This window comes from Athene noctua, chromosome 3 (assembly GCF_965140245.1).
Source record: "Athene noctua chromosome 3, bAthNoc1.hap1.1, whole genome shotgun sequence".
Classification (NCBI taxonomy): domain Eukaryota; kingdom Metazoa; phylum Chordata; class Aves; order Strigiformes; family Strigidae; genus Athene; species Athene noctua.
In genome coordinates this window covers 45277883-45299466 of record NC_134039.1, presented here as the reverse complement: position 1 = coordinate 45299466, position 21584 = coordinate 45277883, and the positions used below count along the sequence as shown (strand labels likewise).

Here is a 21584-nt window from a genome sequence, read left to right as displayed (position 1 = left end):
GCAGAACCCTTCTCCCCAACAGCTTTATGCTCAACACGAATATACTATTTCTGGTTACTAAGATAACGTGCATATCACTATTAAATCAAGATTTCCCTTAACCTTCCAACTTGGGCAAAAGTACATCTGCTACACAAACTAGCAAAACCACTTAAATTTAATCACGTATGCTCAAAGGGTTGATAGCATTCTTGACTAACTTCTGGAAAAATGTGAGAGTATCAAGTTAATCATTTGCTGTAATTTTATCTTCAAGTACAGTATTAGAACTAACAGCAACCTAAGTAGCAAGTTCAATTACTTTAAAGAAAAAAGTGTTAAGGACAAAAATTAATATGACCACACAGTTAAGTCATACAACAATTGCCCACTTAACGCCACATGCGTATATCTAGACTGTAAGTACTGGTCCTAGCAACTGCTTATAAAGCACTATGAAATTTCTAAGAGGTAGTGCCACACATGCTGCATGTCCAACACTGGTATGTCAGAGTAAAGATTTTAACCCCTTTACTAGAGAATCTAGAAGCTTTTGCATATGTTAAGGCTACATTTCTTTACAGTCCATGCCAACTAGTTCAAATTTCACAAATTGTACATTCACTACTGTTATGAACCCCGTACTTTCAAAAAAAGAAAGGTAGTTTCATGAAAGAGACAGCTCTTACAAAATAAATCCAAAATGGAGGTCTGAACTGGACCGCACAAGTACAACAATAGCAGGTAAAACCTGTTGCTCTGAATACAAGCCACTAGCAAATGTTACGATCACACAAGAATGTAATGTCCTGTGAGCTGTTAAGGGAAATTCTACTCTATGAAAGTAAGCTTCATTAAATTTATTGTGGCCATGCACAGGTGAAGAGGTAAGTTACTGAATAGCTGCCAAGCAATTAGCAGATTCTGAGCCTGAGCAGACAGATGTTTTCCAGCAACCTGTTCAGTTTCCTACCAGCTTATGTACTCAGTTCCTTAACAGCCCACGTAACAGGCTTTTAGGATCCTAGATGCCTGCTGACTTCTGTGCCATCTCAGTGTCTAGATTCTGTAGATAAGTAAGCTCAGAATAATACTTGGGAAGACACGTAAGAGGCACCTGTACAGCATGGTTAAGGCAGCATGAGTATGTTGAGAAATATGCAGACTCCAGTTACATTTTCCACAGTTATTTTCATATTGCATGTTAGGTAAGCGTTTGGTACAACGGCGAAGTTGCAATGCTTGTGGTAGAAAATGCACTACTGTACTTGGAATTGATGAAGAAATGGTACAGTATCTTAGAGAGCAGCTGACTAGAAGAATGCCATGTAAATCAATGTTACCACTTTTGTTTGCTTCTTAGATCAAGGACCTGAAAGATTAGTAGAGGTTAATTAACATCTGTTGCAAAACAGAAGAAAAATATTTGGTATAGAAAGCCTGTCGTGTACAGTACATAACAGAGAAAGAATCTGGGTACCCTGCTCTTTCTTGGGCCAGTATTTATTAGGGAGGGCTGTTAAACGAACTTTTCTCCCATGCTATCAACTATAACAGCAAAGTGGTTGAAGTACCAGCAGCCACAATGGCTGTCACTTAATAGCTGTCCCAATTCAAGTCAATAGTAATGTAGGACCCCATCAGAGCAAGACAGTTGTATGCTTTACAATTCCTGTGGATGTGGTGAAATGTTCAAGCACAATCAGAAATCACGTAAGCACAATCAGAAAATTCTGTTAATGCAGATCAAGTAAAGAAAATTTTAGCAACAGATTGTGGCAAGTTTTGATACGTAAGGAGACCACATGAAGTACTGACATAACATTCCTAATTTTATTAGCTAATGGTTACACTCTAACTAAAATAATGACTATATTAGAGACACTAGGTCTCCAGGTATTTGTCCATACTTAAGACAACTGATGTTTCATGATTAAGACAAATCTACAAAAGACATTCCAAGTAGCAGGAAAGAATCTTTCAAAAGTGTGCGTATTGTAACTGCAGGGGACAAGGTCAGCCACTGTAAATATTTTAGCATTCTTTACATAAAAGCCTAGATAAAAACCCTTCAATTCTGAGATGCACTACAGACAGACTATATTAGTTCTCCTGCTGTCTGGACAGCACAGTGGTTTATGACTTAATGCTACAGACAATACTGTTCAGAAAGCAAAAGAACCATTTATACTACTCTGTCCATACTGAACAAATACTGTACCTTTCTATATATCCCGTAGATGTTCCTACCAGACCATCAAGTCTTTCCTGAAGGGCTGCAAGAATCTGAGGATTTTGCATCATTTGCACAGTCAACTGCCGAGCTAAATTAAAAAAGAAAATTAAGTAAGTACAAAGTGCATCTTTTGGACTAATCTTGAAAGAAAAGTTACTTAAATACTACAAAAGACCATTAAGTTACTATATATACACTTGTAAAAAGAAGCGTAAGCAGTCTTTTAAACACCTCTCCATTTTGGAAGCATGGATCAAATTGGTCCTATTCTGAATATGGAAACAACACCTGGATTAAAACGGCCACTACTCAGCAAACTGAGCTTTTTTGTTAAAAGGAAAAGTTTTACATGATGCCCCTAAAAGCATCGGTTTTGTCTTGACTGCTTTTAATTCAAAGTTATTAAGGAAAGGCAAGGTAGAAGAATTTGTGCTTTATTTTAAGAAGCAAATACAAACTGGAATTGGGATTTTCATTCCATTTTAGTTAAATGGAAAGAAACAAGACAGTTTCAGACTTGGATTTAAAACTGCTTTACAAATCCATGTTTACCTGATTTTTCCTGCAAAAGAATAAATTATTCATTAGAATAACCTGACACATTATTTACTACAGAATATCAGTACTAGGTCCTTGATGTCTATCATCTATATCATCTTTAGAAAGCCCTTTGTCCAAATGTTTCAAACAACAAGGTAGAAGTACATTTAAAAACCACACAAATTCGTAGGCTAAGTGTTCTCATTATCCATATTAACATCAAGCGTTTTAATTCTGCTCAAAATCTGCAACTCAACCTGAACAGATGAATTTCACAACTTCATATTTTTTAATAAGAATTTACAATCAGTTTTCATCATGCTGTTCTGCCTTCTTCACCCTATCCACAACATCTACAGACAGGCAAAAAAAGTATTTTGCGTTCCTTATAAGATACTAGGTTTATATAGCGTTCTTCTGACGCCTTCAAATTACAGCGAAGCTTTTAAATCCTTCCCAATACACGATGCTTTTGGAAACAGCATACCGTTTGCCATTTCTATGCCCTTCACTACAGTAACCTCATGTGAATATCCTCTTCCACTTTTATATCCTAGCACTGAAATTACACACTGAAAAGTTACATTTCAAGCGACACCCAAAAGAGCAGCTTTATTTTTAATGATTGCAATTAGTTTATATTTTAGCAGCAAAAGCTGTAATTACTTCTTAAAGGTACTGCCTCACATTAGTCAACACTACTCCTCTTGCCGAGGTATCTAGTTTTTCTCTGGTCCTACTGTTCATTAGTCTTTCCTATAAACGTGAAAACCTACCCAGCTGTGCCATTTGAGTATGCTCCAGTTATTCTTTAATACTAAATCAGTATACACATCATACACAAGGTATGCCAATGAGAACAGCCACATCCCTTCAAACTGAAACCTGACCACATACTCTGTTCCACAAGTTCTTGGATCTGTAAACAGTCTTTCTTCAGAGGTCATTCCTAAACGCATGCTTTACCTGGCATCCACAGAAACACCTTTGACATTTAAAAATGGAATTACCTAGATTTTTTGAAAGTACACCAGTAAAATCCAAGGAAAAATTGTGCATGGAAAAATACTAGAAAACTAGACAAGCAAGAATTACAGATGCAAAAGAACTGCTTAACACCGTGTCAAGTTTCCCTACTACTGAAACGTGTTTCTGATTTATAAAATTCAATTTCCCTCCAAGATTCCTATAGTGTAATTTCCCTTCAGATCCTCGTCTACAATACCTGGGATTATCACTAAAAATAAATAATATTCATCTCTAGGTTCCTTTGGGACACTTAAATACTCACTATTTAATAACTGTAAGCTGTTCTTCAGCTGACCAGTGTGTTCCCCAGAATTTTGCAATCTAGTTTTGAACACCTTTTCCAATAGAAATAGCAAAGCCTTTAACATCATCTTGAACAAAATTACCCTACTTTTCTTTAATTATATTATTCTGTTCAAGCAATGACATAATGTGGCATATCAGTATTCCATTTTATTGCAGAGACTGTAATTTCTCTTTTGGCTACCCACTCTTCATTCTAACTGTGCCCCCAGTCTTAAACGACAAAGCATGAGTTAGACTGTTCAGCACAGATAAAATATTCTGATATATGTTTAGGTTTTTTTGTTGAAGGGAAAAAAAATTATTGACCTAGATAACTGATTATTGATTTAGATTTATTGATTTTAAGGGTCTTAACACTAAGCATGACATTTCTTCTGTGCACTGTCAAACTCAGCAGCAAATTACTAAGCAACTGATCAAAATAAAAGTTACACACACAAGCACCTGATTTTTTTCTACCCAAAGCTTCATATTTTAAAAGCTTAACTGTTTTGAAAGAATCTAGTCACATACCAACAATAATCCTTTCTTTTCCAATTATACACCTTCACAGGTGTGGCCAGTGCTACCTGAATTGGTACTAACCGTGACTAAAATGAGTGACTGCAGACAACTAATAAAAAATAAAAATTTAAAAAAAAAAAAAAAATCACACAACTGGAAAAAAGGGTCCTTGCTTCAGAATTTAAATAGTTGTGCATCAGTAGTTATGTTTTACCATTTGCTACTATTTTAAACAATAAAATCCTTTTAACATATTAATTAGAAAGCACATATACAGCTGCTTAGAAACCCTTGTTTTCGACATTTACCTTTGCTGTTGGCATCTTCACCAGTTTCTTCTTCTTCTACTTCTTCAACATCTTCCATGTCCTGTTGATCAAGTTCAGACTGTTCTTTGCTATTAGGAACATTCAATAACAGGATCAAGAAGTTAATTTCATAAAATACTATAATGATCTTAAAAGAGCTCAAAATAGAAGATCAAGTGGGTAGAAGCAAACTGCTGCATCAGTTTTGATCTATGACAAACTAGAAGTCTTAATAGTCAAAGCCAAATTTCTCTTCGTAGATTCAAGTTTCACACTCTACAATCTCAAAAGAGTTTAAAGAAGTAGAAGCTTTCTAGAATTGTCAAGATTCCTTTTTACAAAATAATTCCTTCAGCTCCCATTCACGTCAACAAGTCAAAGCCTCCTTCCGCTCTACACATCTGCTTTAAGATGTGCAGGCCTTGAGAACTGAGGGTAGGTTCACCTAAACTGTACTTTGAATGCCACAAAATACAAGCATTTGAAGTATAGAAAAAAACTACATAGAGTGAAACAATCATTAACAGTCAGTACTAACAGTTTTTTTCCCCTCCAGAATTCCAGCTAACATATTAAGTTGACTAGTGCCTTGTTCCAGTTTTAGATTTGCTTACAGTTAAGATCCCAAACCCATATGGCATGAGAAACTCAAGATTTTTCTCCCACAGGCTATAAACTTCACATCTTGTCACAGTGTCAAAATCACTACCTAGACCCCGTCTGTCAAGTATCTGGAGATCAAAGCCATCTTAGGTATAGCACAGGACACAGAGCCTTGGTAACCTACAGATTTTACTTACTTGTCTATGTCTGCCATTGTCCTAGATTTCAAATCCTAGAGAAAAAAGCAGAATGTAAGAACAGCAGCATTAGACTTTACTTACAAGGTCTACAGGCAAATACCGTAATAGTAAAAAGGAAAGAAACACAAACCATGTCAGCTGTAAGAAACAGGATAAATACATATTATAGTCTGAAGAGTGGCATTTCTCCCATGCACTTTTTGAGCTCTCACTCTAAAGCATACAGTAATACTAAAAAGACCCACAAACTTTGTTCTGGTTTAGAACCAATATATCTATTCAAATAAATTTAAGTTCCAGCATATTGCCATGTTGCATTTTGTATTATAAAGCTGTACTAATATCACAGACTGAAAACTAGTCCTAAGTACAAAAATCAAAATATAACCTGAGAAAAAAAAAATGAAGCAAAAGGGGTGCTCTTTGGTAACTGTTTACTCATTTCCAGCATGCAATTGCAGAGAGAGGTTACTTACAGCTAAATCAATTTCTTTTAATACAAAAGACATCTTTTTTGTGGATTTACTTTTAATCCCAACTTCACAAAACCAATCCAAGCAGTTCCTCAGAATACCCAGAGAACTGCAACATTAAAAACAAATTATGCCAGGTGCCAAGCTATTTAACATGACTAATTTCCATGTCCTGAATGTCAGAATTTTCTTAAGTATCTCAGTATCATCATAAACACATTCCAGACACAGTAACTAGAAATATTATATGTTGAGACTATTGCAAATCTTGCATAATACAAAGCACCTATTTCTCAAATGTATTACAAGGTAAGTAACATTTTCCACAAGCAAAACAGTACTTAGGAGTCTAGTCTCCAAGAAGATCTTTCAGGTGGCCTGAAGTCAGAGAGAATACTACACACAAGAAAACACTGTCCCATTACTGCTATCTTAGGTCAAATGGTTCATGAGATACCAAGTACTAGAGAATAATCCACTGGCCCAGGAAGCATGGAAACCACTGCTTCGGAGTCCTCATTTACTGTCCAGTAAGCTAAACAAATTCAAGTTTCCTTCAGGAAGTTCAACACCTTATAATGCGTTCCAATGAGAATTTTAGTCAAAGTGTTGGAGGTGTGTTGGATTTGACCTGTCCAAAGTGTGTAACACAAGAACACAATCCCAGTAAGATCAGGACGTTAACAGTCAATATGAAGAGACAGGTTAGAATTTAAACTTCAAAATTTAACACTTACATTCTACACAGGTAAAATCAAAGTATGTTTTTCTGGCATCGTAACTACTTCCCAACAATTAAATGGGAAGAAAGTATCCAACGTCTTTATTCAGGACCATAAATTTACAGTGACAATAAAGTATTTAGGAGACCGCACATAATAAAAAAGGTTCAATTCCCTAGTATGCAGAAAAACTAGAGAACCAACTACTTGTCAATCTATTAAATACAGTATTTGCTGTTAAATAGAATGGCAGCACTACTGTAAACCAAAAGACATCTAATAATTCAGTAAGTAATTGAGGAGTTCCAGTAACATGTTTGTCTCATTTTAAGTTTCATATTTGCTGATCTTGTGACTTCAGGTTTACACATGGATACAAGCTGCCTGGATAACAAATCCAAGGAGTCTCCTTTGGATACCTTTCTTAAAAGCTAGCATGGACTGAAGACCTATAGAAACTGAAAACATACACCTCACATTTAGATGCTTCCGTATTTCTTGAACAACGATTAGCATTATTTCTGATTTGCAAAAGATTCTATCCATACAAAATACACAACTTTGTTACACATTTCCTCTTATCTTGTTCTTCATGCAGGACCTTTCAAGGAAACTGATAGCATCACTGTGCAAAAGAACAGGAGATGCACAGTTTACCCGCCCTTCACTCATTTTTATTCAAGTGTGACAGACAGTGATCACATTCACAAACTATTGTTGCTCCTTGCAGAGACCAACGTGTCCTCTCTCCATCCTCCCCATCAAATACTTCCATAAAAGCTGAGGTAGTTCTTTCAAAGGCGTGACCAGCAACAACACAAACTCTGGTGTTCTCACCAAGCCACTGGGCTAGATTAAACAACAGCTGAAAGATACAGGTTTGCTGAAAGAGACTCAACTTCTACAGTTCATTTAAACATTCTTCTCTAAATGAGGACATGAGATTGGCTATGACTAAGTCATGCCTAAAAACTTTAAGACGTATCCATCCCAACACTGGTCATTAGCAGATGCCTAGGAAAAAAACCCCAATGACATAGCAAGAATTCCCCCAGAAACTCTTTTAGCTTTCAATCATATTCAGAAAAAACACACTGGCTCAGAACTGCACATACCTGACAACATCACAATAAAATACATTTTTATTTCCTAAACTAGTCCTCATCTTCCCTGAAGCCATGAAGGTAAACTGATGTTAGCACTCAAGTACCAAAACACTAAAATCCTGTTTCTAAGTTGCAATATTCAGCTCGGAGATCATAACTAAGTCAGATTTTTTCTACATTAGGCAACAGTATGGCACAGGAAGCTTCACCAGCAGTCTGTTCTTGAATTCCTCAGTCAGCCCTTGTTTTCATCATTTTGAACAGCAACCTGTCATCAGCAGCCGTCATACTTTCACTGTTCACCACTCTTTCCAAGATCACTTATGACCACGCAGAAGGCATTCATCTCATTACAGCACCCTGTGAAAGTCCAGCATCTGCCTCTCTCCTCACTGCAATGGGCGGTTGACCACCCTCTGCTTCCTGGCAATCCTTGCAAGCACTGTGTTCCAAATATGGCCCAGTTTACTCAAAGACTCTGAATAACGTTCTTCAAAGATTTTTCCAAAATTAAAATAGACTGCACCAAGCAGCTGTCAACTTCAGAGCCTCCCTCTGGTGTGTTCCTATCTGCCTCATTCCATTTTTCCTATTCTTGCATCAGGCTTTTTCATGTCTCATCCTTTAATATTCCCTCCACTTTTTACACAACTCAGTATCAGAACATTTACAGTTGGAAGAGCTCTTCTGCAAACTGAGGCGGCACTACTGTTTGTCATGACACTCATCTGCCAGCTCTAGACAACAGTTCTTGTATGAGGAGGCTACAAGGCACTATGCCAACAAAATTACGTTGGCAGACGTTTAGACTAATCTGTGCAACCCACCAGCATGCATATATGGTTGCATCACATTTAGTTTATTGTCATTTACTTAAACAACCATAAGCTTCTCTGCAAACACAGTACTACTGGTAAAAAAACCCAAACCTGTAGCAGCAGAGAGGCACTGAGAAATTCCTTAAGAGCAAACTGCCTCTACTATTTTTGCACAATGCCTAACACAAGGTCTGTCTAACACCCAGAGCTTCAAATATGGTATGTACCACCATCAGTAATACTGATACATCACTGCAGTATTTATTTCATAGTATGTCCCCAAAACTACATCTTTGGATACAGCACTCATATTACTCAGCTTCCCACAAGGAAGACGCAGATGTCTTCTTGGTTTGTTTCATAGGTGCATTTAGGGATTGTGAACACCAGCTGCACCTTGGCACATGAGTGCCAAGAACCATTCACTGATACCACTCCTTGAAGATGACCCTGGGAGAACCTGTTCCCAAGCTGTCAGTACAGGGTTATAACAAACCTGGCTACAATTGGTGTGTTACCTCAAGCCTCAGAGTCTCAGTGTTCAAGGCAACTGCTTTGGGCTGAGACACTACTCAGAATCTGGGACTCCTGACTGCAAGAAAAGGCTTATGAATACCAATAAAGGTTAGCTTCCTCCCCTGTTCAAAAGCCAGCAGGCAAATAACCTCCTTATTTGTAAAATATTTTATGTCCCTGTTAAACAGCTACAGCCAGTAGCACTAGCATTATGGTCAAATACAGAGGTGCCCAGAGGCTTCACTTACAATGTTTTGCTGTTCACTGTAAAAATACACAGTGGAAAAGAAGTAGTTATCTTATCTTTGCAGGGCTTCAAAAAGAACGCATAGGAAGTTCATGCTATAAAAAGGAAACAAAAGCACAGAAAAGCAATATACAGTGCAAGTCTTCTAGAGGCTAAAGTTTAAAACCTCTTTCGTACAGGTAGTTAAAGCTTGATCACAAGCCTGCCTGCCACCACAAGAAACAAATTATTTTTCAAAATGAAAAGGTTACAAGACTGTTAATCCAGCACATAGTTTTTAAGTGCATCCTGCAGAATTACTAAAAATTAGCTGAACTCCCTTAAAAATTTGTATCTTACCAAAACAGTACAAAAATTTGCTATTTCCATGACATTTAAAGGACACTTTACCTCTTTAATCACACGTTTTTTAAGAAATGCAGTTCAATACATGCAGAAACTAAAAATTATATCTCCAAGTGTTCATCTTGAAGTTACCCATTAATAAGCTTTCAGGTTTCAGGGGTTATTGTTTCTTCACTGAGTAATTTTTCTCAAGTGAAGCCAGAAGCACAAACTGTAAATATTCAGCCCTTCCCAGTCTCTCCTTTTTTCCCCAGTCTGCCTTTATCCACACAGAAACCAGTCTTAGCAGCGCCAGCCATGTTACAGCTAGGACACAAACGCTCTGGTGAGAAGCCTTTCCTTTTTGGAGGTCAGCTTTAAGTGTCCCAAGTAAGCACACCAGTATTAGATTACCCTGACATCCGTTCGGTCTCAGAAAGACAGGTCACAGCGAGGTGAGTTAGGAGTCAGCTGAGGAGACAACACATTCCTGAGACAGTTCTTCAGGCAAAACAGCAGCTTTTTTTGCACAAGCCCTAAGGCTGGCAGGCCGCCAACCATCTCAGCTATTGAGCACCTCTGTGAATACTGTACCACACATGGTACCCATTCCCTCCCTTCCAGGAAACACCATTTCCCCTTCTCTAGAGGAATTGCTCACACAATTAGCCTGTAATAGCAAGTAGAAGAAATTTCTCAAGTAATTCAGGAGACACAGATGGGCTTTTTGAGGATATTGGACCCAAACTACAGCCAAGCCCTGTTTACTCACATCTTTAAAAGAAATATACCCTTTTGTCCAAACTAATTTCCTCAGCAGTCAATAATTCAGAGCACTGCAAATAAGTCTGCCTGTCCATAAAATAGCGTATCAGCCTCCTTCTGTCTCCGGCAAGCCTTGGGCAACTGAAAGCCATACAATAACAGAAAATACCTAAAACATATGAGCCCTACATGGGATTAAGAGGCTGCAACATAAGATAATAAACTGAGTGGACTAAGTCAGATGTCAGTGAAGAAAAGAGAGGTCCAGCTGGAGGACAGCTAGTTGTATAAAAAAATATCAGGATTAAATCCTGTAAGCTATTTGCAATGCATGCAGAAACCAAAGGTGCCAGACAAATGACATCATACCAGCCAAGTTCAACTCTCACTACAGACTGGTAAATTCGAGAGGCATACATTCACTGAAAGTTACTTCAAACTAATGTTCTTGCCTAGCACTTCAGGAGGGCTTGTAACATTTTTCTTTACATAATCAGCATCAACCCCCCCCCAAATTAAAATAGTAGTGTAGAGGTGCATCAAAAGATGCTCTTTCAGTGTAGATGTTCAAAAGAATTGTTTGGGGTAGTTTGCTCATAACCACTAAAAGGTTTGTAACTTTAAAGAGCTCCAGATGCTCAGCATAGTGCAGTTTCATTCACGTCAATGCCAGTACTGGGTGAACAGTTTAAAACGTGTACAGAACACAGCATAGAGTAACACACTCCAAATCTTTTGTTATAAGACCTAAAAAAGCGTATCAATCATTACACAACTCTTAGTAAAAGCTATGGTACCAACCACCAGGTAGGAAAATTGTTACATGGGAAAAAGTCACCTAGTTCAGTAGTAACTAAGAGAGCATTTAGCACTTCTTCAAAAAGCAGCAGTTGAATAATGTATCAGATTTTAAAATGCCATTTCAAAAGGGAATCAAGCGGAAGACCAAGTGTTTCCTTTCTATTTCTGTGATCAAATTCATGAAACATCTATTATCATTAGCATGCAAACTGGTCATGAAACAAGGGAATATTGCACCTATCATTAAACATGGCAGCTAAGCAACATGTAACAAATTATTCATATTATGGAAGAATATGTCACCTTAAGGAGGCTGAAGGTCAAAAAAAAAATCCATCTCAATTAAGTTAGCAGGGTAGTCCTATGCTAGAGCATCAAGATACCATATCTATTTGATGAAAGGCATTATCAGTCACTGAACTCTCCAGAGAAAATTTCCTTTTATTTGTGCCTCAAAGAAGTTCTGTTAACAAAAGATTTCTGACTGTTAATGTAGGAGAGCAAAAAATTGACAAAATTATTTACTCTAGATTTGAAAATTTAAATTAAGATTGCCTGCCCAAATATGAGCACAAAAAACAAGAGTATGAAATAATAAATGAGGTAGTACTAATATAAAGGCTATAGAAGTCTGACAAAGAGACTAAGGAGCTAATGGTCAAGGGAAACAAGGAATCCAGGTTCCTCAGTACAGTCACAAGAAGGTACCACTGGACCTTTGCAGTAACTCAAACCCCTCTGTTCTAGTTCAATTTATTGTGCAAGCACCAACTCATTCACTATGTCCAAAAGACACACACAGTCAACAGCAGAAATGCTAACTGGCATAGTAATATATGGGGATCTCTAGAAAAAGGCCTGAGTAAGGTCTTCTGAACCAAGCAGAGAAGGATAAGAAATTCAGATGAGTAGTGGTGTTTCACAAAACATACTCAAAACTTTTAGCTACATGCAAATGCTAAATTGACCAAGATGGGAAGCACTCACATCACAAGGGAGATATGCCCCCTTCATAAAGGGAACACCAAGTTTCTCTGCTGAAAGATGTCCCAGGCAGCTAAAGCAAATATAACTGGCCAATGATGCTAGAAAAATTTACCATTGTTCTTCCTTCACTATGCATACCTCCTTCCCTTCATCAGCAACACGTGAATGGCCATAAAGTTAAAAAAAAAAGGTGCTAGGTATTTCTTTGTGCAGGGCTAGACCTGCGATTGCATGAGTAACAGCAGCATCAAGAGATGGAGGCTGACACAGGCAAGTACCTTTTATAAGAACTCATGAATAGGGACAGGCAAGTTTGAAGTTACTGTGAAACTGTATGCTACATCTTACCTTGTGATAACATGGCAAAACTCGGAATCTGGCTGTAGAGAATAAAATCACTAAATCATAATAATGATGAACCAAGTAACACAGCACAATTAATCAAAACTGTCTGCTCCCTCCCCTTCAAGTGGTATTTTTTGCTTTTCTTAATAACTCCTGAGGTGAAGGCCCTAACATCAGCCATTTACCAATGCAACTGTTTCACTAGCACATGCAGGCCTCTGCACAAAACATGTTACGGCACAAAACCACAGGTTTTCCACATTTCAACTTCGAAGTACTCCACAACTTGTATGAGAACACCAGTTACATGATGGGGAAAACTCAAATTCTCCAAAACAAAACAGTGTTCATATATATAACTCAGGTCACTAGTAACTGCAGGGTTTGCTTTCATTCATGTGGAAACACTTTTTAGAGTTTTTCCCTTCACTAATATTCAAATCAGGAAATGAAGGTTCAGTCAACAAATACTGAACTCCTCTATTTTTGTAGCATTTTTATTTAATTTCAGGTAGTGCCTGTTTAGTCTTACAGAAAAAAAAAAGTCGGAAATGGACTACAGAATTACAATTAAAAATCAGGACTGAATTATATCTGCACATTTGCCTCTGCTACTGATCTGAGCTCCCTGATCATGTTCTAAAAATAGGGTAATTAACACACAATGTGGCCTTTGTTCTGGATGCCAAGATTCTGTTGCAGAAAGCCTACCAATTTCTATTTAGAACAATCTTTCATTATTGAAAAAGTAATAAAAAAGTTGATAATTCAAGTCTGAAAAACCTAAACAAGGACTTTTTTTTATATTTTTAAACAATCAGTATAGCTTATTGAATTTTCTTCTTTCCATCACTTATCCTGAAGAGCTGAAATCAAAATCTTCATATATAAAAATATATTTAAAACTTCCAACGAAATTATTTCTCTAAACAGTTCATGTTGGCACAAGCATTCACTTTGTTAAAAAGTGTCAAGATAATATAAAACTTATGTTTTAACAAAGTGCTTCAGGCATCAGGGTACATTTTATGTTTAAGAGATCAACTTGTGAATGCTACTACATCAAACGAAGGAAAAGAAAGTGCCAGTTGACTACTGAGATCACCATATAATCAAATACAACCATACTGGCAGCTAAACTGCAATCTGCAAGACTACATCATTGAAGTTTTTATCCAATTTGACCTGAACATCTAAACATCCTCATTTGAAAATAAATAGCACTGAAAAATGTGTATAGGTTTCAAAAGAATGTTTTTTTCTGGAACATCCAATAAATACTATATTATAAGTTCATTCACTCCCCGAGAAGTGACTGAAATTCCTAAAATATATTTAGCAACTCTTTTGTTAGCTTCAGTTCAATATTTTTTCCACAGAAAGCCATTACTAAACTGTAAACCTTAAAACATCCAGTTTCCAACTAATGAGCTAATATTCACTAAAAAAAAACCACAACAACAATTTAACTTTGACATAATTCAGAGACTGTTAGGGGTGAGATGTTACAACTGGTAGCAAGACCCAACAGAAATACACAGATGGTTATGGTTTCAGTAAGTCACTTTCAAATGATTACAGGTGCAGAGTTTCAAAAGCATTTGTAAACATACACTACACCTGTAGAGAAGAAGTTGAGCCAAAGAACTTGAGATTCATAAACATTTTCATGTGAATTTCACTCAATCCCTAATGGTGAAGAAGGTGATAAAAGAATCAAAAAGCCATGTCATGAAGATCTCAAGTTCAAAAATAGCAAGTATATTTCTGATGATACTACCTTGCACACTTAAGGAACAGACAAAGCACTTATACCAGCACATACTTAATCATCCATAGTCAAGATAAGTAATTTCCAAAACTGGAGTATCACAGAATTAAGCACTGCTTAAAAGGGTGATCCAAGTGAGGCCAAATAAATAGTACTAAAATCTAAAGTAACATATATTAAAAGAGGGAATTCAAACTAATTTAAAATTTAAAAGGTCAAAAAATTTCTGTGCAAAGACAAGATATAATTGCATGCAGCCCACTGAAGACTTCTCAACATGGCAGAAGCACTCAAGATCTGAAATAAATGCCTGATGACTAAAACACACAGCGCAAAATATAATCATTATACACTTGAGTAACATATATGTAATAAAAATACCATAATCACTGCTGAAGATTGCAGAAGAGAGAAAACAGATCAGTTCAGGGCCTAGCAACATGAACACCGGAGGAACAGCAGCAGTTTAAATTTGAGATTAATAGCATTTGAGAGCCGAACAATGAGAAGTGACATAAAAATACCTAAGTTAAAAGGAAGTTCAAAAAGAACTGATTATAAATTGATTTGCATGTAAGCAAATAGTTGTTTTATTTTATGACCCCTCCCATGTCCCGTCCCCCCCCCAACTTAACCTTTCAATGCTTAAGCCAGGTTTATAACTAGGAACAGAACTAAAAGGAAACTTTCCCTCATGGGCAAGTCATTCCACACAAAATGTGAAAGAACTGCACCTCCTTCCTTTGAAACATCTCGTATCAAACAACATCTGAAGTAGTGGACTGAACTAATCTTCCTGCAGATGGTCAGAAAAGACAATGAGCATTTATGGTTCTAGCCTGAGTTTTAGAAGTCTGGGAATCTGTTCTATTGCAGACTTCAGGCACCTGCTTAGTCTAACTGTAGTTAGACTACACCTGCACTCTTAACCAGAATTTCCAACACTTAAAAACAAGAATAATTCTGGTACCTCTCAGGTTTTGGGTGAGGGTTTCTTTCTTGTTTGGTTGTTATTTGGATGGTGTTGGTGGTGGTATCTTTTTAAAGAATGTCAAATCATCAACTGAATACTTCACAGCTACAGCTACATCCAGAAAGTTTTCCTATCTAAAAAGTGGCTTTCACCTTTTGATCATAAAAAGTCCTAAGGATAAACTGGTAGTATTTTGTTCTAAAGTCTACAAAGACCAGGTGAAACAGCTGATGTGCAACTGCCTACTCATTACCACAAGTTAAGATTTAAACTGAGACATCACCATTGTAAATCATGTTTGTGCAGATGTACATTTAAGCACGCATTCAGCCCCCAAATGCACCTGCTGTCTTCCAATACTAAAATCTAAACAGCTTTCCACCTAGGAAAGATCTCCAGTCTAACCTTTTGACAGTAGTTAAGATGCAGATTATGCTTTGGTAATAAGCAAATTCATTTAAAAGATTAATCTTTAGGGAGAAGATAAATTACTACCAATCTTAAATTATTTATATTTTAAAACTAAATATAAAGTATCAAAAGTAGATTAGTAAGGTGGTCTTTTTCTGAACACAACTGAAGTTTTAGTCTGCAACATACGTAGTCCTCCTGAAAACTTAAGGTCAAAATTATCTCTAAATACATGAGGCCATATTCATAATTAAGATTTTTTCCCTTTGTATTAACTTTATTGAGTGTAGAAAGGCCTCAAAAATCTCATGCATTTTTTCTAAATAGTTTAATTTTTCAGGTGGTCATCAAATGAATCCCCAAGCAACTTCTGTGATGACTTCTAGGCATGTCTAGTTTTCTAGACAAATACATTATGACACCAGACCTACTCTGCAGATTAACAGTGTTAGGTGATGAAGAACTGCACTAGCCTCTGAGTGAGGATCAGCTAGATTGAATTAACTTTAATTATATTCACTTTTGAGCTCAAAGTAATTTACAAATGAAAGCTGACCTGTAAGCATTAAATACATCATCACAACCGTTCCTCGGATTAAGCATGACTTGTACAATGCAGTTCTGCTCTACCATTTACTATCTGCTTTCCTTATGAGAAGTTAGATGGAATGCAGTCACCCAGACCAGGAGCTAACTCAGAAGACTCCTCAGCTCTAGTAAAACAGTCAGCGTTAAAGTCTTGCTTCTACCTGCAAAATACTGTCTTCTGTATGTGCCTATTTGTACCACACAAATATCAAAGCACTACCCAGTTCATGGAAAATCCCTGAGCTGAAGTTCCACTAATGTATACAGAAATGCAGAAAAATGAACAGGCATTTAAAGAACACCTGCATCTCCATTTTCTGCAATCTGTCCACTTCCTGTAGTTTCCCAAAGAAATAAGAATCAGACTTTTAGTTTGAGATACAGCATGTTTGCAGCCACGGCACAAGAATCTGAACATGAACTGGTTACAGCCATATTAACAAAAAAGGTGTAGGTACCATAGATATGTTCATTACACCCACTGGTCTACTGGAACAAATCAGATTTCATCAGAGGATTCCATCAAAAATTCAGAGTAGAAGGTGCTTATTTCCCCTAAGATTTTTCACTACTGAAATTCAAATATTCAAGCTCTTTCATTCCCCAAAGGAATACAATCTCTGCCACAACGAGTGTTAGAATTACTTCAACTTTTAGGAGCTAAGTGAATAAACAGATCTATACCAATGCGACTAACAGTACTGTAAGCCAAAGTTTCCTTGAAAAATCTGGAGTTCCATATTATAGAACACAGTCTCAGCCTGGAAGACTCAGGTGTCACTCAGGGTTGTGGAAACTCTTGTTAACAAAGCTTCATAACATACACATCCACAACGCCTTGCTTTCAGTTTCACTTGTGCACACATGTTTATTGTCAGTTATGCAAGAAGCCAAGAAAAAAAAAAGACACCACCCATTTCCACGGTGCTCAATAAGCAGATGACCATAACAAGTAGCCTGCTTGCTCCCAGGAACAGTTTGAGGGAGACAGGGAGTAGACAAAGCACAAGGATGGCAGGAGCATTACTGTGCTGGACACACACAGCGCTACAGCCCATCCAGCGCTTTTGGCACTTCCTGTAACAGTGGGCTGGCTGAACAGATGCAGCACAGTACTTCTGTGCACTTCCAGCACAGCCCCAACACTCACTTCCTAGCCCTGTGAATGTCAGGGAAGGACCAGGGCCTCCAAAAAACTCCAGATCTACCACCTGTGCACAAGAGCCTTCATGCTACAATCTTCCGTCCTCAGAAACTAGAAAGCATGACATGCAAGACCTGCCACAAAATACAGAAAAAGTGGAGGGGAGATCGCTAACATATACCACTCTCACAAGAGTAAGTGGGCCACACAAACAGAAGTTGAGGTATCAATGGCCTATTCTAAGCACCTGTATCACGCACTGTTGCCTGCCTGATAAATGTAACATCCACCAGCAGATATTAAAATCCCCACAGAGGGGGTAAACAGAGGAAAGTGTTAGTCATACCTTGCACACCCTCTGTCCACCTTCTCTTACCTTCTTCAAAGGAGCTAGAACATGAAATTTAAGTGTCTCCATAGGGCTTCAAACACAAACAGATGCACGCAAAACTGCAATGTGCCTGGAGATAAACTGTGGAAGTTGCTGACATATTATTACTATGCCACAGTCACTTGAAAAAGGTTTGTTTTCTTCTGCAAGCAAATGGGGAAGGTTTTGTATTAAATATTGAAAGACTCGTAAGAATTGGCAGCATAAGACCCCTAAACATCCAGTGTGAAGTAGGCAGAACATATTTTATAGGTAGCTGGATCTGTATGAATAATAAACACAAGCCAATACTTCCAGCTGTAGTTACTAGATCTTTCAGGTAGTTTCTCAGCCTTCCTTGATGACAGACGTCATGCACCTCTTGTACTACTGTGGACAACGGACGCATCTCCACTGGGGCGGAAAGCAAACGCCTCATTTGGGAGACAGCAGCTAGCAGGCACCCAGAGAAGAGACACGGTGAACTCCAGAAAGACGAAAAATGCCCCTTCCTGAGGCAGGAAGCAAGAGTTGCCCGTCCCCTGGCTGTGTCTCTGGGTCCCCCTGCCAGCAGCGAGCAGTACAGCACAGCCTCCCCGCGGCTCACCGCGCAAGCCGGCGCAAGGCGCGGGAGCCAGCACCAGGCCACGGCGCGCTGCCATCCGCCGCTCCCCCCTCCGCCATGTGCGCATCCACCGCCCTCCCCGCCCCCCTCCGGCCATGCCTGCCCGGCGCTCGCCCCCCCTCACGGCGGGCGGACGGACGGACACACGCAGCCCCCCACCCCCGCTCCTCCCCGCGCGGCTTTCCGGCCTCGCCGCCCTCCACCTCCCCGGCAGCGCCGGGCGCGCCCCGCGGCCGGCCCCGCTCCGTCCCCACGTGTTGCCGGGCAGACCCGCCTCCCCTCGGCGCCGGCCCGAGCCGCGCGGCCCGGCCTAGCCCGGCCCGGCCCCTTCGCGGGGCTCGACGGAGAGACGCGCGGGAGGGGGGGAGCGGGGCGGCGGGCAGCGACGCCGCCGCCCCGCGGGCCGCGAGGGAGACGCTCAGGCCGGCGCGGGCACCGCCGGCCCCCCCCAACCCCCACCCCCGCGCCCCGGCGGCCGAGGGGCCCCGCTAGGCCGGGCCGGGCCGGCACCCGCGGCCTCCCCGCGCGGGAGCGGGGGGCCAAGCGCCCCGCGGCTCGCTCCCCCCGCACTCCCCCAAGCCCCGGGGGCGGCGGCGGCGGCCCGCGGCGCGGCTGCCCCGCCCGGTACCTGCGCGGGCCGGGGCCGGCGGTGACTCAGGAGCGAGGAGGAGGCGCCGCGCGGCTGGCGGTAAAAAGACCCGAGCTCCCGCCGCTCGCGCTCATATAGAATTAACGTCACCACGTAACACCCCCCTACACACACCCTCCCCCGCGCGCCCCGGGTCTCCTGGCAACGCGCGCGCGCGCCAGCCCTCGCGCCGGCCGCCCGCCCGCCTCGGGCACGCGCCGGCCGCTGGGGCCTGCCCGGCGGGCCCTGCCCCCGCTGCCCCCGCTGCCCCCGCTGCCGCCGCCGGGCCGCGCCGGGCGGGCGGGGAGGCGCAGAGGGAAGGTCCGGGCGTGTCACCCCCCGGGACGTGTGTCCTCTCACGTACCTCGGGCTGATTCCTCGTCCCCGCCGTGGGCTCCAGGGGACAGGCGCGCCGGCGGTGCCCCGCGCCTGGGTGTCACCCTGCCAGCAAACCCACCGAGGCGCGGGGACCGCCCGGCCTGGGCGGAACTGCGGCACCCCGGAGCGGTTGGCCCGCCTGGTGGGCCACAGCATGGCGCAGAAAGCGCCTCCTCCCCGGCGGGAGGGTGGCGGGGACGGACCTGCCAGGGAGTCGGGATGTAGTGCTACCCCCGCCACTTCAGCGCTGCTTTGAACCCGAGCTGGGAGGGTTTCTGAAGGCACCCGAGCAGAAACAGAAATTACTCAAACAGGTAAACCCTATTCGCACAGGCTACAAGTACCACGAACCCGCAGTCAGCACTAGCTTACCTTAAAAGACCAGGCTGAAAACCATGGTGGTTCAAACGCTGTTTCATGAGTTTCGGTCGTTCGTGCCTTGGCCAGGACGGACAGCCAGAGGCAGCGACAGATTCTACCCTCCCATTTTAACTTGCCGTGCTCTCCTGCCAGAGACCTAAGCAGCCTGGTTTCCTGCAAACACCTCTCATGCCTGACTGCAACCTCCAAGTGAAGCCCTTCCTAAAACTGATTGCTTCCTACGGTTTCTCTCCCATACACATGGTCCTGAGTAATAGCATGGAGCACACTTGAAGAAGACATCTGTGTTCTACACTAAACTTACAGAAACGTAAATGTCTTTGAGACTTGTAGCTCCTCGTGGCTGGAATGAGCCAATTATTTCAGAGGCAGATGGGATGGACAGACACAGGGTGTGATGGTGTGAGAGCTATTTGCTGAGGCTGTATCACCAAATATTATTTACATTTTAATAAATTATTGTATCTAATTGTCCAAAGCAATCTGCGGTCTAAATGTAGCTATTTAAATAATGGAACTGACAACAGAGAGCAAAAGTAGAAAAAAAAAAGTGGTGGATTTACCTAGTACTACTTTGCAACTCAATCTATGTTCAGAATAAGCAAAAGATAACGGATCCTGCTCTTTGCTGCATGGTGCCACACCAGTTTTGTTCCAGTGTATGGCAGTAAACTCTCAGCCCCCAAAAGCTGTGATATCTTTGTGATAAAGAAATCCCATCTGCAAGACAGAAGTTTATGGAGAGAACTTAAGGATGCCCTGTTCCCCAGCACATTGAATTCTGGGAGGTGGGCTTTTTTATAACATACAATTTAAAATATCTAGATACGGTGAAAGTGTAAGGAGGCAAAAGAAAGATCCAGGCAAAAGGTTGCACAGTGTAGTTCCAAGTGTAAGAATTAGGAAGAAACAGGGATGGAGATGTTAAATGATTCTAAAATTAAAGTTCCTGTAGCCCCCTTCCTTGCAACCCTCTTATTTTAAAATTGTGCCACATGCTAACTTTTTATTTATTTTATCTGAGGTGTCCAGTGCTTGGGAATATGAAGAGAGCAGAGGTGTACAGAAGGCATTTGATAAAAATGAGCAATCAATTGTGATTTATTGCAACACCAATTATATTGTGCAGTCATGATAATGGGACTAAAGAAACTTTAGACTTGAAATTAGACCTGTACTTGAGTTTTAATGGCTCGTATATTTTTCTTTGCTTTGAATTTTCATCTTCCTGTGTATTTCCCATGCTTTAGACCATGCAATGCAACTTTTAGTTTCAGTCTGACTGGATAGTTGGAGCACTTCCTTGGTATTGCACAGAAAGTAAAACTAACACCATTTTTTGAATAATGGGAGTCAAATCAGCTGGGAACACATTAGATACCGGCACAGGTATATTTTCTTCATAAACGTGTGTTATTTTTCAAAATATTCTATCTTGAAGCTATTTTTAAAGCCTTAAAACGTGTGTGTAAGAAATGTGCAGGTGTGGTCACTGAATGTGCAGCG

General features: G+C 40.5%; 1 protein-coding gene across 4 annotated transcripts in view; it reads right to left on the bottom strand.

Annotated features, from left to right (window-relative positions):
* Window positions 1-19452, bottom strand: part of NAP1L1 (nucleosome assembly protein 1 like 1) — a 32613-nt gene extending 13161 nt beyond the window's left edge. For 2 of the 4 annotated variants that reach the window (XM_074902842.1, XM_074902841.1), the window contains exons 1-4: window positions 19320-19452; window positions 5703-5737; window positions 4903-4991; window positions 2201-2303 (exon numbers count right to left, since the gene is read on the bottom strand). In XM_074902842.1, coding sequence (XP_074758943.1) covers window positions 2201-2303; window positions 4903-4991; window positions 5703-5719 — 209 coding nt within the window. In that variant the 5' untranslated portion in view covers window positions 5720-5737; window positions 19320-19452. The remainder of the gene's footprint in view (window positions 1-2200; window positions 2304-4902; window positions 4992-5702; window positions 5738-19319) is intronic. The other 2 variants (XM_074902840.1, XM_074902839.1) reach the window with 2 other exon arrangements.
* Between the last annotated feature and the right edge of the window lie 2132 nt (window positions 19453-21584).